The 17,484-nt window shown below is 36.8% G+C and overlaps 1 protein-coding gene across 28 annotated transcripts in view; it reads right to left on the bottom strand.

The window, feature by feature from the left end:
* GTDC1 (glycosyltransferase like domain containing 1) overlaps positions 1 to 17,484 on the bottom strand; it is a 385,416-nt gene that overhangs the window by 54,818 nt on the left and 313,114 nt on the right. For 14 of the 28 annotated variants that reach the window (XM_057301394.2, XM_057301398.2, XM_055108476.2 and 11 more), the window contains one exon: positions 4,832 to 5,185. The exons of 2 other annotated variants lie outside the window; for them this stretch is intronic. In XM_057301394.2, the coding sequence (XP_057157377.1) occupies positions 4,832 to 5,185 (354 nt within the window). Of the gene's footprint in view, positions 1 to 3,405; positions 5,186 to 9,332; positions 9,480 to 17,484 lie in introns of those variants that run through there. 12 more of the 28 variants (XM_034954037.3, XM_034954039.3, XM_063595146.1 and 9 more) reach the window with 2 other exon arrangements.

Below are 17,484 nucleotides of genomic sequence, written 5' to 3'. Positions count from 1 at the left end.
TATTTCAAAGAACAACTAACAGATAAACCACAGTTAATCAGACTTCACTATTTGGCAGACATTTTCTCAAACATGAACCATGTGAACTTGTCACTCAAGGAAAAACAAGTGATAATATTTGTTGCAATGATAAATTTAAGCTTTTAAGGGAACATTAGAATTTTGGAAAATTGCATTTAAAGTCTTAGCTTGACAGCTTCTCATTATTCAAAAATGTCTATGAGATCAATGGTGATATTAACAAATATGATTTTTTAAAATTGTATAATGAATTGTGTCAACATTTAGAAGATCTTCAATTTGGTGAACCTGTATTTCCCAAATCACCAATGCATGATGCTACAAAATCCATTCAAACTGCAGGTAATGGAGCATGAAGAAATCATTTATGTGGTTTCATATTCCACATTACAGCAAACCTTTAAGGAACTCCTACTTGTCAAGTTTTGGTATAGTATCAAAGAAGAATATCTACAATAATCTGAAGAAATCATTAAACATTCAACTTTTCCAGCTATATTTCTTTGTGAGGCAGAATTTCTTCATAAACTTCTACCAAAAGAAGATATTGCAACAAATTAAACACTTAAGCAGTTATAAGAATCCAAATATCTTCTACTTAGACATTATAGATTTTTAAAAATGTAATGTTGCTATTCTCACTGTTTTTTTTGGGAAAATATAGTTAATTTTCATAAAAATACATTATTTATGTTAACATATATTTGGTTCTTTGTTATTTTAAAGGCTATAATGTAGATTTTAAAACTTTTTCCTCAGTTTTAATTTCTAATACAGTAAACATTGATAGGTATAATCCCAACAAACAAGAGCTCTTTGGTATCCCAATAATTTTTAAGAGTATGAAGGAGTCTTAAGACCAAAGAGTTTGAGAACTGTGGCCTTGAGAGAGTGATCTTTCAATATAGTCTAAACTTGTTTTTTTTGGTCCTTCCAGCAGTGTGTCTTTTATGCCCGTTATAATAATTATTCGAGAATGCTTACATAAAGGTTGGAACCTGGATTAATATTACAACATTTGTATAATATTTGGAAAGAAAATAGTTAAAAAAAAAAAAAACCAAGCAGTGCCAATTGCAGCCTGTTTTTTACAGGTCTTTCTCTATAAGTTATTTCTACTAACCGTGCCTTGCTATAGATGTTTATAACAAAACATTAAAGACTGGGTAGAAAGGAGAAAACAAATTACTCTGCAGAGAACCCAGCAACTCTGCTAAAATACTGTCAGTTATTTATCTACTGTCAGCAGATGTTGCACACTATAATCCTTGACAAGCTCAGTTTGAGAAAGAATGAGGAGAGGGGCAAGCATTGCATTTAAGGGCCTGTTCTCATGCACAGACATTTTAACACAGATTTAAAGCCAGAATGTGTCTTCTAGAAAATGTCACTTTTGATTTTGATACATATTCTAGCAAGTAGGCTCTACATTTGGTTGACTTAGTACGAGATATGTTAGAGGCTGACACTATATTTTAGACCATTCATGATCCCAGTGTGGAACTAACACAATGAGGTCAGCATCACTTCATTTTTAGAGCTGGCTACTGCAACTGCATGATTTCATGGGCATATTTTTTTATGATAGAGGAGGGTTTTATTTTTGTTTTGTTAGGCAAGGTAATGACAAGATCTAAGAATCCAATTGCCCTCTCCAGTGTTCCCTTCTCCTTTAGGTTTACATGGAAACAATCATCAATGCCTTCTCTCTGGTAAAGATACATGGCCAAGGTGAAAATGCAACAGACTTCCTGCTTCTAAAGAGCTTCCTGCAGGCTACTGTAAAGAAAACCCCCCTTTTCAAGCAGGGAGTTAAAGCAGCTCAAAATACTGACAAGAATATGTAAAGTACAAGGATGGGGGAGGCTCAAACTAAGGGGGTTGAACAAGAAACACAACCCTGGTCATTTGTAGTAGAAACCATAGTTTCCTTCTGAATACCATTCATTTTGACTGGTCAATTATACGATTTCCACCCATACGATCAGGGGTCTAAATAAATGTGTGCTTGTAGCTGGGGATGTTTGATGAATGCTGAACCAGAATCTTAATTTTCTAATTCATATTCACCAATTAAAAATAAACTGTATTTTTATGAGCAAATTTACATAAATCAGATGATAAAGCATCTACCACTAAAGGGTAGGAGTTCAGCTCACAACATTTGCATAAATTCTCCTAAAGAAAATATAGGCGTTTTAGATTTTCATTGAAGAGTCTTGCTGCGATGGAACTCTAATGGGCTTAGAACAGTAAATTTTGAAGAAACTGATTGCTACCCCTGTAGCTAGTAAATGTCTGCCTAGACCCAGTGGCATTTGAAAAAAGTGTTTTATCATAAAATTATCCCAGCAGAGTCCATTCTGCAAGATAACATCATCATCATCATCATCATCAGTACTCCATGCAGGACCCAACAGCTCTGGCACAATATTGCCAGTCATTTATCTGTTGTCAGCACAGGTTACACACTGTAATCCTTGACTGCCTCGGAATTAGAATGTCTTTGATGTCCCCACAAGAGTTTTTTGCCCGAAGGCTTTACCAATGCTCGGCGGCTCAGTGTTTATTCCTCGTAATCTTCCTCTCATCTCCAGGCTAGCAGTGACAGATGGTTATGGGCACACAATAGTATTAAGAGTTTGATATTTTTTTTATGCTGTGCTCTCTGTACAACAAATAGCTATCAGACGCGGGCCAGAGAGCTGACATGGCTCGCTTAGGTAATGGCAAACAAACAGCTCGGGTTGATGCTTTCTGTCATTTCCCCTCCTAACCCTGCTTGTTTTCATTGTATACTCTCAAAGGTAAACTATATTAACCTTATAGACTGTTATTAAAAAGATATATCTATATGAGCATAAAGTGCTTTTCTTTTCTCTTTTTCTTACTCTTTTGATTATGAAAGTAATACTCCTGACATATTGAACAAATATCGAATGTCAACATAAATTTTTAGTGTGTGATAATATCCCCCTTCATATAGCTGTGTGTCAGGCGGGAACCTGCGGATGATGCATAGCAGTAAATAACCCAAACAAAATTAGTTCTCTTGTCAGCTTCTACCTTGTATGTCCCCAGGCATCAGTAAAATTGACTGCACGCTAGATTTTCAAAATTAGCCCTAATGTTAGCTATGTGTCTGGCAACCTCCAAGTTTCCAATGTTCTACTATATTACCCGTAAGGATGAATGTGTTACTTTTATATTTTGGCATTTACTCTTGCTGATGCGGCTTTTTTCCCTCTTCTCCAAATTAAAAATAATTTAGCTTTAACAATAAGAATGTGCACAAACATAATGCTGCATCTCTTTAAGCAACTAACTTTAGGCAATTAAATTAAATTAAAGCAAAAATATACAAAGGAAGACAGGGAATTATTCAATTTAATATTGTTAATTTTATTAACATAGCTCTGTCTTATTTTGTGCAAAGTATTGAATAACATGGTTTTCACTCTTTCCTCCATATTGCTGTTTTGTAAAAGCAGACTAGAAATTATTTAATTTAACATTTTCATGATACCCTGGAACCAACTTTTAGAACTGATTTTCCTGCAATAAATAGTACTTCAGAGACAACCAAAGGTTAATGGAATAAAAGAAAAAGCTTTTCAGAAGGGAGTAAATGATGACATCTATTTTACCTTCAAACAGGTTAATCTCATCTAGACCCACTGCATTTTAAAGTCACATTAAATAATATTGAACTCTGTCACATTCGAAGTAAAATATGATTTAAATATACCTGTTACTACCTTAGAAAGGCTATGCTGGAAGTATGAAGTTGCACAAACAAATTCAAAAACACATTCCACATCAACTTTCAATCCCTACATTTTACGTTCATACATTTAGAATTAAAGATGAAAATCCCTTTAGGTACCAGATGCTGCAGATCAACTGGGAGAGCTTCTAGAGTTTTAATGTGCTGGAAGGCAAATCCTCGGCAAAGGCGCTTTGCCCGGCCGGTGTGGTGCGCTTATTACTTCACCTGCAAACGGTTGCTCTCAGAAAATCGGACCTAATGATCAGCCTAGCATCTCTGCAATAAAGAGACCATAATCTGTGGGGGAAGTGTACTCTAATCAGGCCACATGCAGATTAAACTAACTGGGAGGAATAAAAACTAGATTAAAATGTTCATGCCTAATACCAGAAGATTATCAGGACATTTTACTTCTTTAAATCCTAATTTATAGGAGCCAGGGTTAAGTTTGAGTTTTTATTTGGTGAGATCACATACTGCAGTTGATTTTCCTCTGTTTAGAAAAGACTTGGCTAGAAAGTATTTTGCTTAGCACAATACAGAGGCATCTGAGTGAAGGGAATGGTTTCAAATGTACTGATATACATCTTATGACAAGTAAAATGAAGCCACCCTGTTGAAACTGGTCAAGGTAGTAAATAATGGAAATTATTCTTGCTTTAATGGTAATATTGCTGTATCAGTGTGTATATATGAAATAGTTTTGTGATAACTGTGTGTGTGTGTGCATAAAATGGAATCTGATTCTTATATTTTGAAACTTTCTGAACAAGACTTGATATGCTAGAAGTGCCTACCCACTACTGTTAGTTGAGTAAATTGCAGCAAATAATTACCTGTAATTCAAATTTAATCTAAGCACATGACCATTCATGTGAAGATATTTAGTAGTACCACCTTGGCAGATCATTAGTAATACCACCACATTAAAATAATCTTTTTCTAAAGCAATAAGAAGAGCAAATTATTATGTCAATCAACAGAATATATTTTCTTTTACCAGTTCTACAACTCTTACTAAATTGGCATGCCTTGACTTACCACCTGTGAGGCCAGACAATGTGTAGCAGTCTTTGCTGATTATCAACTCCACCCAAAATGTCACAGGGATCAACAGTCAGATTTTGTTTATTTTCACCATGATGAGAGCTTGAATTATCTGACGAGGTGGACTTTTTCAAGTCTGATTCCTGTCTTAATGAGTTACCCAAATATTCTTGTCGTGCAGTATCAAGGCCACAGTGTGTATCACACTCTGAATTAAAATTCTTCAATAAATCCTCTGAATCTCTCTGCTCTGGCTGAAAAGGAAGGGCCATGGACAGAACCGCACCGCCATTTCCTTTAAGGCCGAGCATCTTCTTTAAATGGGTTGTTTTGTGCTTGGGCATGAATCTGTTACAAAAAAAGAATGCAATATACTTTTAGTGGAAAAAAATATGTAAAATTTGTCCTTTACCTTCCTGTAAGTACATAATGATTATATATAAAACTGAGAAAAAATAAAGATGTTATACAAAAATTCCAGAAAAAGTGTAAAAAGTAGTAGCCACTAAGAGAAGTTCAAAAGTTTGAAATTGGACTGGGCTGTCTTTGAATAGTTTCCAAAGAGTTTCTATGGCTATAAAACTTGCACTGCACATATCATAAAACATAAGATTACAGAGACGGTTTATCACTCTTCCCTCACTCATCCTTCTGGATTTCCATTTTGTGTTTTCCAATCACCACATGGCCCAGTGCTTATTTTCAGGCCATACTTGTTCATTAACCTACAAAAATGTTTGAAACTTCCTTGATTAACACTGGTCATTTCTGCTCATGACTGTTCTGTATTCCTGGGCATCTGAATATACTTTGTATTAAATTGACTTGGCTAATGTTTCCTGAAGTATATTTTAATATCTTTTTTATTATCATTTCTCTCCTATCTTTCCATGACACTTTATCACACAGAGTTCAATGTCTGTTACTTATCGATAGAGAATCAAAATAAAATGAAACCTTAAAAAATTATAGCTTAAAACCTGTAAGCCACATAATACAAATAGAGGGGCTATCCTCAAGGAGCTCACCGTCTATTGGAAAGCAAACCATTAGTGCTTAGAGAAGAGTAGGAGACAGACACAAGAACAGCCAACTAACCTAGGCCGGAACATACTATACATACAATGGCCATTCCAGTTTTTTTTTTTAATGGAGGGTAAGAGATTAATGCTGACTTGGGGCTCAATAAAGGCTTAAAGAAGGCTTTAGGTAAAGCATTTTGCAAGACAGAGTCAGGGAAGCTCTGGAGTCAGAGAATATGAGATCAAAGGAAAAAGGGGTGAAGAAATACAACTCCTCAGGAAATAACATGCAACCCAAAGAGACTGGGATGCAGGTCTGGATGTAAGGTCTAGAGGGGTAGACTGGGCCAGACTACCAAGTCCTTTCTCAGAGTTCCTGAGCCCCATCCAGAAACTTGGCCTCCCTGAATTGTTGTGTAGGGGAAGAAATGGGTTTCAGAGGTAGGTGAAAAAGAAAAACCATGGAAGGAGAGCAGAAGGGAACATCTGGAAGAGTAGAAAGAGAATCCAAGAGAGTAATATCACATTATTGAAATGAATCAAGAACCCTCAAAGAATGTGTAAAATGGGGCATAAAACACTGCAGAGGTGCTACAAAGCAGAAACAAGAAGCTTTTGGCCTTGTCACATCACAGGTCACTGGCTACTTCGACAGGCCACTCTCTGCTCCTGCTGAAAGAGTGGTGTGGGCAGAAATCAGACTGCAGGAGGCTAGGGTTTGTGTATGAAAGAGAGAGGCAGAGAAAAGGAGGTAGAGAGAAGGGAGGGGAAGGCAAGGTTGGACTTTTAAAAATGAGGCACATGGGCACAGTGTTATTCACTTGGGAATACTTGCTAGGGAAGGAAGCAGGATCCTGAAGAAACAGAAAAATCTTATAAGATGGAAGGAGAAAAACATTATAACATGGTGATCATGGTGTAGGGGAAAAGCAAGCAGGGTCTTGTAAAGATAGTGAACCTCGCTTTCTTGCAAAGCTGAGGGAAAAAGAGAGAAATGAAGCTGAAAAAACAAAACAGCTTTAGGTGGCAGGTGTAGAATCTAAGGAGTTGCCTCATTAAAGCACTAGGTCAGTTCATCTATTTCAGTGAGGTGAACAGAGGTGGAGATGGGCTTTCAGAAACTCACTGAGGCCTCAGGACAGTCACTGTGGAGACAGGGAGAGGGCGTTAAAAAGGGCTGAAAACAAGGGCTGATAGGCAACACTAAGAAACAATGGAGGAATCACAGGAGCTAGAAACAAGGTCTTTGGCTGTAGGACCCTATGTACATTCCAGAACCAGAAAGCTTGTTTTGGGGGCTTCTATGTTTGTTTCATAAAGATCTTTAAATTTCTATTCTAATTTCAAATGCCTTGAGGAAACTCAAACAAATACATAAGAACTCCCCAAGTAATAAAGAGATGATTGTATATAGAAAGACAAAACACAAAGAATGGTACTAACCCCTTAAATATGCCCTAATAAAATAGTAAATTTAGTCCTTGATTTAAAATGGAAAGAAACCTGGGCATTTACAGACTATAGTTTCAAACTGCATAGGCCCCAAATTATGGTGGGAACCAATCAACTTCTTCTGCAAACAAATTCAAAATACTGAAGAGATTCTAGAAACTAAAACACAACATAAAAAATTGCCATTGATCACCAGAAAAGGTAAAAAAATAGAATGACTATGACACTATCTTCAGTTCTCCTAAAGAAATGGAACAAATGGTAAGAGAAGGAACATCTGTACATATCTGGAGAACAATAAAGCAATTGAAGTAACCTATTTGTTTATGTCAGATAAAGAGTGCCAGGCAAGCTTAATAAGGATTTTAACAGAATCACAAACTTAGCTCATGAAGGATTCACCAAAAAAAAAAAAAAAAGAAAAAGAAAAAGAAAAAAAAAAATCAATGGGATTCAAACAACATATTTTCATTTTAGAAAACAGTATCATGACCCATCTTACTCATAAAATTCATTTATATTGGCCAGCATGTGAGCAAAACTGCAAATTAAAAGAGATGGGAGATTGGCTAAAGGGTTGTAAACAACAGGAATTGGTAACTGACAAGGAATTTAGCTGTGGGCAAGGGTGTGAGGCCTACTTTTATTCAACACCTTCCCTAAATGTTCTCAAGGATGAATAGAATCCCATGTTAAGACAAGTTGCAGATGACTGACTTGATAGGTCATAGTGAATAGGGACATGGAAAGATGCAGAATATAAATAGGGGCAGCAACCAAAACGCTTACAAATCTCACAAAATTGAAACAAATCAAAATAAACCTTGAATGGAGGTAGGGCACATAGAAAACACCATTTAGACCATGCTGAATTGGACAAGATGAGCAACAGCTGATTTGATTCAGCGAACTGATGCCATTTAGTTCTGGATCTTGTTGTACAGGGAAGGAAGACACTAAGTCTGTCAGGATAGAACCCTGTGCAAATGCTGATGTCATCTGGGGCACCTGAGAACTGTGTATGTTTGAAAATTAGAGAGTGTTTAGAAGAGCAATAATAATAATTAAGGCAATGGAAGAATTGATTTATGAGGACAGATTAAAGGAGCTAACTATGAATAGCCTGGTTAAGTGACAAACAGAAGGGTACATAATAAGAGTTTCTAAGGAAAAAGAATAATTATTTAGCTTGGTACAAGGGGGTATAACCAGGAGTAACGGGATGAAATTAAGAATGGGAAAATTTAAGCTGAATTTCAAGAAAAACTCCCTGACGGTGTAATTTATTAGCTCATGGAATCAATTCCCTATGGAAATGCTACAGCTAGGAAACCTTAATAATAGAACTGGACAAGCTACCAATAAATAATATAGATAACAATCCGGTACTTGAAAGAAGGTAGTTACAAGCTACGGTTTCCTTGTTTATAGTATCTTTTCATATTTTTCTTATAATCTATTCATTATAGTGATTGTCACCAAAAGAAGTATTTAGGCAATTAGCCAAATCTAACAGGATATATCCTTTAGTTGGGGAAAGTTAAAAACACTTTAGTTTTCATACACTCTGTGGTAATAATGAAGGCAGAAGCTGAAACACTTTTGTACTACTTTGTTACAATAAAGCTAGTCTTGAATTAGGCTGAACAAATGTATTAATAATACTAAAAACAAAACAAAACCAACCACATCCACCATCCCACACAATCTATTCTGATTCTCCGTGTCATGAAACTCATATTTTCATAGACATGTTTAATATAAACAATTTATTGCTATAATAGAAATCAAAAAAACTTTATTTCAGCTTTTCTAAATGTAGCTCTATGGTCAATTACTTCACATCAATACCAAGATCAAATAGGCATAATACTAACAAGCAGTTTGCTTAATAATAGTCACCACACTAATTAACCCATCCAGAACATTCTTAATCAGACACTATTTATAATGTACAGTTAAGAGAAGCCTGGCAATAAACTGTTCTATGCTAGTAAAACAAAAAAAAAAGAAAATAATACCTTACTGATGGGGTGAAACTGGCTTTTCTATAGAACTGGACAGAATGTTTGTGCTGTCCTGGCATTAATTCAATGACGTGACTATGCAAATAGGCACATGTCTGAACACTTCCTTTCTCTTTCCCAGTTCCAACTCTGGTGGAGGTGCTAATGAGAAGAGAAAAGGTCCCGAGGTAAGAAGTGAAAGAGAGAAAAGAAAGGGTCAGAAGAAAAACAGTAATCCACATATGTCAGGTTTCCCATTTAATAATTTCCCCATTTTTCTTAAGTAAATTCTACTGCCCATCTTACAGAATGCTTCTTCCTGTTTCCAAATCTCTTAGAAACTCCATCAGAACCTATTTCTAACTTTAGAAATACTCGGATTGCCATAATCATTTCCAATCTGTTATTAGCCATGGGATCTCCACCCCCAACTCCTTTCCAACCAATAGCCAATATGTGAAACAGAAACAGAGCCCCTCTCCTGCTGCCCATCCCCTCAGACTCCTTTCCTTCCCACCTCTGTCCGCCAGTATGGTTCCAGAAGCATTGCCACAAAACCCCAGTGCTATGTTGGGCAATGTTTAAAGACACAGCTGGAACAAGCACTTTCTAGATCTAAATGTATACCCCTCACCACAGTCCCCATGTCCAAACACAAACCTAAGATCGACCTGTAGGAATAACCAAAGGCCTTTGCCTTTTTCATATCAGCCGGGAAAAGACTAGATTTGAGAGCAGTTTTAAATGCCACTAAGATTGATGGTAAGCAAAAGAAGTGCTCTGGGCACCTTAGCTTATTTCTGCTATAGTCGAGAGGCTAGAGAACTTGCAGTTGACTCACAGAGGTAGTCAAAAGGCAGGCAATAAGGTTAACACAAAACAAGTCAACTTTGGACATTCATGTTGATTCATGTGCTGTTGAATAGAATATCATAGCTGAAACACATGCCATGGTGGAATACACTCCTTACAACTGTCTTTTTGAGAGATTTTAATAAAAAGTACTTACTATGGTAAGTTCAACCTACAGAATCTCATAAATAAATGCCCAAGGGTAAAAGTCCATATGACAGAGATTATTAGTCATCCTGTTTCTCAAAACACATTTGGAAGATAGCAGGTGAAAATTAATTAATTAGTGTATGATTAAAGAGAAAGAGAGAGCGTGTGTAACTGATAAAAGATTATTCCATATTTGAGCCAGTGAAGAGATATGAGGGTGTTAGTAAGTGGAATAAGGAAACTGGCCTACATATGGGGCAGACAAGGAGAGAGGGAGTTGATGAAGTTCAGCGTGTCTCACGTTCTAGCTCAGGTTTGGGGGAGGGAGGAGTAGTAGAGCCACAGCGTTGTATCCCTCAGGCTGGTGTTTCACAGGTGTGTTTTGTGCAACACTGATTCCATGAGACACATGTAGATGTTGCACCAGAGATGGTTTTGTGGGAAAACAAGTTTGGAAAATGCTAAGTTAAATAAAGTTAAACATTTCTTTACTATTAACTTCCCATAGTACATGTTACTATATATTATAAATATGTTCATTCATTAACTCATTCATTCAGTAAGTACCTATTGAGTACCTAATATGTGATGGGGATGTGATAATTGTTTCCCAAGCTTACTGGAGTAAGAAACCTGTCCGCCTCCTCCTCACCCACCCCTGCAGGACACAGCTTAAGAATTAATGGTCAACAAAGGATACTCTGGGAAATACTACTTGAGGCCCTAGGAGGTGCACAGCCAGAGTCTGAGAAGCATGGGGCAGCCAGATGGGCGGTGGCATATTTTATATAATAGAGATTGCAAAAAGAATGAGAAATACATTTATGTGGGAAAATGATGAAATCCAAACTTGAAGCCATACACCAATGTGACATATCAGTAGACAAAAGGACGTCCAAAAGAAAGCAGGAGAACCAGTGAAAAAGTGACAGAAGATATGGTTCAAGGCTAATATGGATGACAGCAGAAAAAATATCAACAGTTTTTATCAAAATGATTTCTGTAGATCCCTGGATAGAAACCAAATTGAGGAGAAGGAAAATAGAAATTAAAATAAATAAGTTTTCCAAAACTAACTGGGAAGGCACATTGAGGCAGTTCAGCGATCTAAGGCCTTGGGTGACTTACAACAAAAACTATTCCTTGTTGCCAAACAATGTGGTGGAAATTAATTATAAAATTAACATTTTTAGAATCTAGCCACATAAGCAAATATCAAAGATAATTAAAAAATCATGCTACCCCACATGTGTCCAATATATCACTTATATGATGAGCAGATTTATATAACCTATAAAGTATAAAAGTAAAAATTTTGATATGGCATTCTCATGCGTACACAGACACCCCCATTCCTCCGTCACACTATCTTCACTAAATAACGGAATCAAAAGCAAGGAAACCCATCCCAATTTAAAATGAGATGTTTGGAGACCACAACATTAAACAGAAAGACACACTTATCCTTGGCTGGTCGGCTGCAGTATGGCTGCATGCTCTTCTTTACCGGTAATGGCTAACAGCTAATATTCATAAAATAGGTGGCACATGTCTATGAAGGATGTTTCAGAAAGGAACTCTGGCAGAACATTATTTAAATAAACTTGAATCACAGATGAGCCAATCATGATGCACACTGCACAAATGCTCTGGGGGAATACCCGCTAGCCCCACCGTGGCTGTGAGGCTATGTTGTTAAGTATTCAATGCTTGATGCCTGAAATTTTGCTTCTCATGGTACAAACTTTTAAAGCCAACATGAAATACAGCATTCTGTGAGAGGATACTGAGCAAGACTGTCTTGCTTGAACTATGAGGAATCTGCGATAAGATAGGAAAAACAGGATCCACAGAGACTAGCTATAAGTCAAAATTAACAAGCAAACCCTACTTATTGGCCTGAGTAATACATGCTGAAATGGAAAGAAAATTTCTAGTTATCAGACTGACCTCATTAGCCATGTCTGGTCCCAGGGATATGACACTCAGCAAAGACAGCATCTTCCATTGAAAAGAGAACCTTCCATTGTTAAAAAGAGAAGCTTTAGCTTTCTCTTCTCTGCTTTAAAAGGTACATCATTTCCTGATGTCTGTCCTTTCAATAGCTGGGATATATATGGGCTGCTATAAGGAAAAGATGGTTCTATTTCCAGCAGCCTATTCTTTTATATTTTTATTTCCCACTACCATTTCTATGAGTCATTTCTGAAAATCTAACACTTTCCAGATAACCTTATTTATACCATTTGCTTATATGGCCTCTTCTGGCAACACCATTTATGTGATTAGCATTATTTAACTTAAATAATTATGCCTAAATTCCCCATTCTCTCTTAATTTCAAAGTGTTTAGATTGTATACATTGCTAATTTAACTGCCTACTAGTATGAGCAGTTTGTCTTATTCAATTTTATAAAATCCCTTTAGGATATATTCCTCCCACGCAGAAAATTTAAGGTCCTTATGAATGTATGAGAATAAGAAAAGCTACCTTACATGTTGCCAGAACAAATGTTTATCAAACCCAGAGCCATCCTTGCTAACATATGTACACTCACTTCTCACGATCCCCACTCCCCCCTAAAAAGAGCTCTCTAAGAACAACAACAAAACTCTCTCGTTTACACAAGGTTTACTCTAGTAATTCAACACAGTTTGGCAGAGCCCTAGGCTAAACTGAAAACAGGAAATCTTTATTTTCCTACCTCCACTTTAAAGCATTCTCCGCCCACTGGTGGTCAATTTCCTGAGGTCTTTATACTACTTTCTCAGTGCCCAGGTAACTCCCCATACCCACCCTCCCCTCACCCACCACTGCCACTATGGGTCTCCTTGCAGCCTATCTTGAAACTATGTCCCATTTTGGATCCAGCTCTGAATCATGCTGGGCTGTTATTGGTCTTGTTGGAAACTAATCTTAAATTGTTACAATGCACTCATCATATTTTGTGCTCAATGCATTATACCTTTCAACAGAGGCAATACCTTAATTCAACGGAAGTAATCACAAATGGGGTATGTTCAGGTACCACAGTAAGCCTGTGAGGAAGATTATTTTGGGGGACAGGTAAAGAAATCTCTGTGAAGCACCTCAAGTTACTCCACTCAAGCAACAGGTTATGTTGAAGTGGTGAGAATCCAGGCTGTGTTGGTACAGAGACTGTACTGGCACTTCCTCAATTTTGGAGTTTATTCAAATCAGTTAATTTCTCTGAACCTCAGTTTTCTAATCTGTAAAATAGGATAGTAATATCTGTGCTTGTAAATTTCTTGAGAGCATTAAAAAGGAGAACATGTGTCGGGTGTGACGTGTAGTAGGAGCTGACTAAATCTAAGTAAACTTGCCATTCCTTGCTCCCCTACATGATGTCCATATTTAAGCCACGTTGAGTAACACTACATTCCCTAGTCAGTCAGTGAACGATTCACTGTGTTGACTCAGTTAGCAAATATTCATTCAAAAAATATTTAAGATCCTTCTATGTGCAAGAGGTTGTATCTGCACAATGAAGCTTTCAGTACATATAGTGACATTTCATACATACTGATTTTGGTCTGTTAACCCCCCAAATTGTAAATTACCCATATAATCTTTAAACTAAACTGTGTTTACTAAAGTATGTTATCTCTATCACTCAAATGACCTAACTTTTTTCAAACTTAATAATTTGTTCATCATTTTTTCTATTTGAAACTCAGAAGCCAAGTTTCAAAAGCTTCTATTTATTCACCTCACTTAATATGATGATAGTATAGGACAATAAAATATTTTCCCAATATGGATCAGAAGTTATCTCTTCCAAGCAAGAGGAAATAGCTGTTTCCCACGTACATTTGCTCTTTCTGTGTAAGAATTTACCTTGTTCACAAGTGTTCTCATTACCTTTGGAATTAAATGTCTCCTATAGCATCAATAAAGCATTGATGGAAACCCTAAAAATGGTCTCTAATCATGTGTTCTATTCCAAGATATTTTAGGGGAAGCCATCATTTGCAGGTTGAAAATAGGATGGGAAAACGTACTGCTGTTGAAGAAAGGATTACTTTCTTCTTTCCAAACAAATATAAGAATTCCCCTAGGACAGTGTTTCCAATTACAGAGTCTCCTTTGGAATATGACATGATTTTACTGAATACTATGGCGGAAAAAGGGCAATGGGACAACACTATGATGGGTCAAATTTCCTGAACAGAGTATCAGAAAAGTAACAGAGAAGGAGACACTATATTTATGTTGATAGTGACAAAAATATACTATTTTGAAAGATGAACAAGCTATCAAAACTGATGAGAAAATTTGGGGAATAAAAAGGAGAAAATGTATGTGAACTTTATTCTAAAGCCAAATGTTACTTTTTTTTTTTTTTTTTTTTTTTTTGAGACAGAGTCTCACTCTGTCACCAGGCTGGAGCACAGTGGCACGATCCCAGCTCACTGCAACTTCTGCCTCCCGGGTTCAAGCAATTCTCCTGCCTCAGCCTCCTGAGTAGCTGGGATTACAGGCATGCACCACCACGTCCAGCTAATTTTTGTATTTTTAGTAGAGACGGGGTTTCACCATGTTGGCCAGGATGGTCTCGATCTCTTGACCTCGTGATCCACCCACCTCGAGCTCCCAAAATGCTGGGATTACAGGTGTGAGCCACTGTGCCTGGCCCAAATGTTACTTTTTAAAAAATTAAAATGAATTAAAAAATTTAAAGATTTGTGTTTCAGGAAAGGAGTTTTTCTTTAAAATTTGGTTGTGAATAAAGTCATTTAATTTTTCTAAACCTGAGTTTTCTCATCTGTACAGTAAGAATGAGGCTAGTCCTGGACTTCTCACAGAGGTAAGGATTAAGCATCTAATCAAGTCTAATGATTATCTTATTGTTATGAGGCAAAATGGCATAAAGGGGTCTAGGCATATTGACTGGTTGTAAATTAAGGGCTCTGTCACTTTTTAGCTGACCTGAGAAAAGTCTTTTCTATAAGAATCAATTATGTCATCTGTAAAATGGGGATAATAGTAACAACGCCTTGCAGAATTATGTTTCCATGTTGCTTGGCACATATTAAGAACTCAGTTATTACTGGCCATTATTTTTTATATTGATAATAGTGGTAAAGGTCATCATGGCATTTAATCGTTACTAGAGAAACATTCAACATTCTAAAAACTCTAGTCCAAGACTCCATTGGCCCTTTCATAATTGAGCCTATTTTATAAACTAGAGACCCATGCTTTCTTCAAGACATATTTTTCTTATTAGTTCTTATACTTTAGCCATCCACTTAAGGCAGGTACTTTTAATGTTATCTTCTTTTCTTTTGTATACTAATCAAAGAATTGTACTCACGCCTAGAGATACATTAACTGTAAAAAGGTCCAATGTTATTAATTAAATTAATATATTCCTCCATTTCTATTATGTCTTTCCTATGATACTGTTTTCCACCTTTTACTTTTCCTTGTCTTTACTTATATTCCTTCATTTTTCTGAGAGATTCTGTCATTTTCCTTCTTAAAACTGCATAAACCAGGAAAATAAAACCAGGAAATTTAAAACTTCAGTTTCCAGATCTCTGAAGCATGAACAGATGGACATAAAAAATCTAGTCTTTTTTTCTTTTTCATTTGCCTATCCACAACCTGAATATATCAAAATTACCAGCAAAGCCAACTTTCAACATAACCACTTTTTTTTTTCTTTTGGCTCCCACATTAAATGTTAGGACAGTAAGTATTGATTCAATTCAAATTGATTATATTGCTATCTAATTTTTAAGCCACAGAAACTGACCTCATCCAGAATTAATATTGGAAGACATAATTTTGTTAATTTTACATTTGAAATAAAACCTGTAAGTATACAAAATGAGGTATAAACACTTCTACTTACTTCAGCTTTTCTACACATTTTAGTATTTCTTAGTTCAGAAAAAGGGAGTAAAAATTAAACAGATGGATAAATTTGAAATATCTGACTTGCTGGGCCATTACTCATTACTACAATATAAGCAAGGCTTGAAGGCAAAGACAGCAAATACTCAGTGAAAACACTGAGTGAAAAAGGTTCAGAGAAAGAAACAGTCATTCCTCATTCAACAAAAATTAGAGTGCCTATTATGTGCCAGGTAAATTAGCTAAGATGTCCTCATGGAACATATAATGTGGTAGGTGCTTCAATCAGGAAAGAATTAGGTGATACAAGATGAGAACCCAGCCCTAGAAAGGGAGTTAGTGCCAGGGAAGGCTCTCTAGAGAAGCTGATCTTCAGCTGTGACCTCCATGATAACTACAAGTTAGCCAGGTATGGGAGCAAGAGCTGGGATGTGCTAAGAGTAACAGCATGTGCATAAAGCCCAGGGCAAGAGAGAATATGGTCCAGAGATAAAAATCAAAACATGGCCAGAGCATTGACTGGGCAGAGATAGATGGGAAGGTGTGGGGAGGGGAGGGACAAAAAATGAGGCCTGAAAAATAAGCAGGGAGAGGCCTTTCTGCCCTTAATGACACAAGTGAGGGGTCAGATTGGGTCTGAACAAACATTCCAGATACGGCTTGAATGGACTGGGGCAAACATGCTAGAGCAAACACCAATGTTCAATCCTCCCTTGCCTTTTCAATTCCTACTAAAATAATGGTAGGGAATTTATTTAAAAGGCATAGGCATACAAGGATAAAATGAAAAACTGGGAAGGACTGCAATGGAAAAGAATGTGAACCAAATTTCAGAAGATGGAAAGCAGATGGATGAGCGGTGGTTGAGCAGAGAGGGGGAGGCAGAATGTGTCCATAAGCATGCAGGTTTGTTTGTGTGTGTGTGTGTGTGTGTGTGTGTGTGTGTGTGTGTATGTAGTTTTAGACAAGAAGAAGGTTGCGTGTTCCACAGAAACTCGGAAAGGCTCAGGAATTTATCAGTCCAGGTTCCTCTATATAGAGGTACACTTGTGGAGCGAAACTAAAAACAGAAGAATTGATAGTGATTTTACATAGAGAGAAATCAACCCCCTTGATAACTTCTCTAAGCCTATGCAGCTCCCACTTCAACACCAGAAAGGATGCTTCCTAACTTGAGGGGTTAAACCAGAGACCAGGGGAGGCCAAAGGCAAGGGTGAGTGAAGTGAAAGTACACCCATTCATTGGTGATATTTCTCCAGAACCTTTCACCTATTTGGCTC

This window comes from Pan paniscus, chromosome 13 (assembly GCF_029289425.2).
Source record: "Pan paniscus chromosome 13, NHGRI_mPanPan1-v2.0_pri, whole genome shotgun sequence".
Taxonomy (NCBI): Eukaryota; Metazoa; Chordata; class Mammalia; order Primates; family Hominidae; genus Pan; species Pan paniscus.
This window is presented reverse-complemented; position numbering and strand designations above follow the sequence as displayed.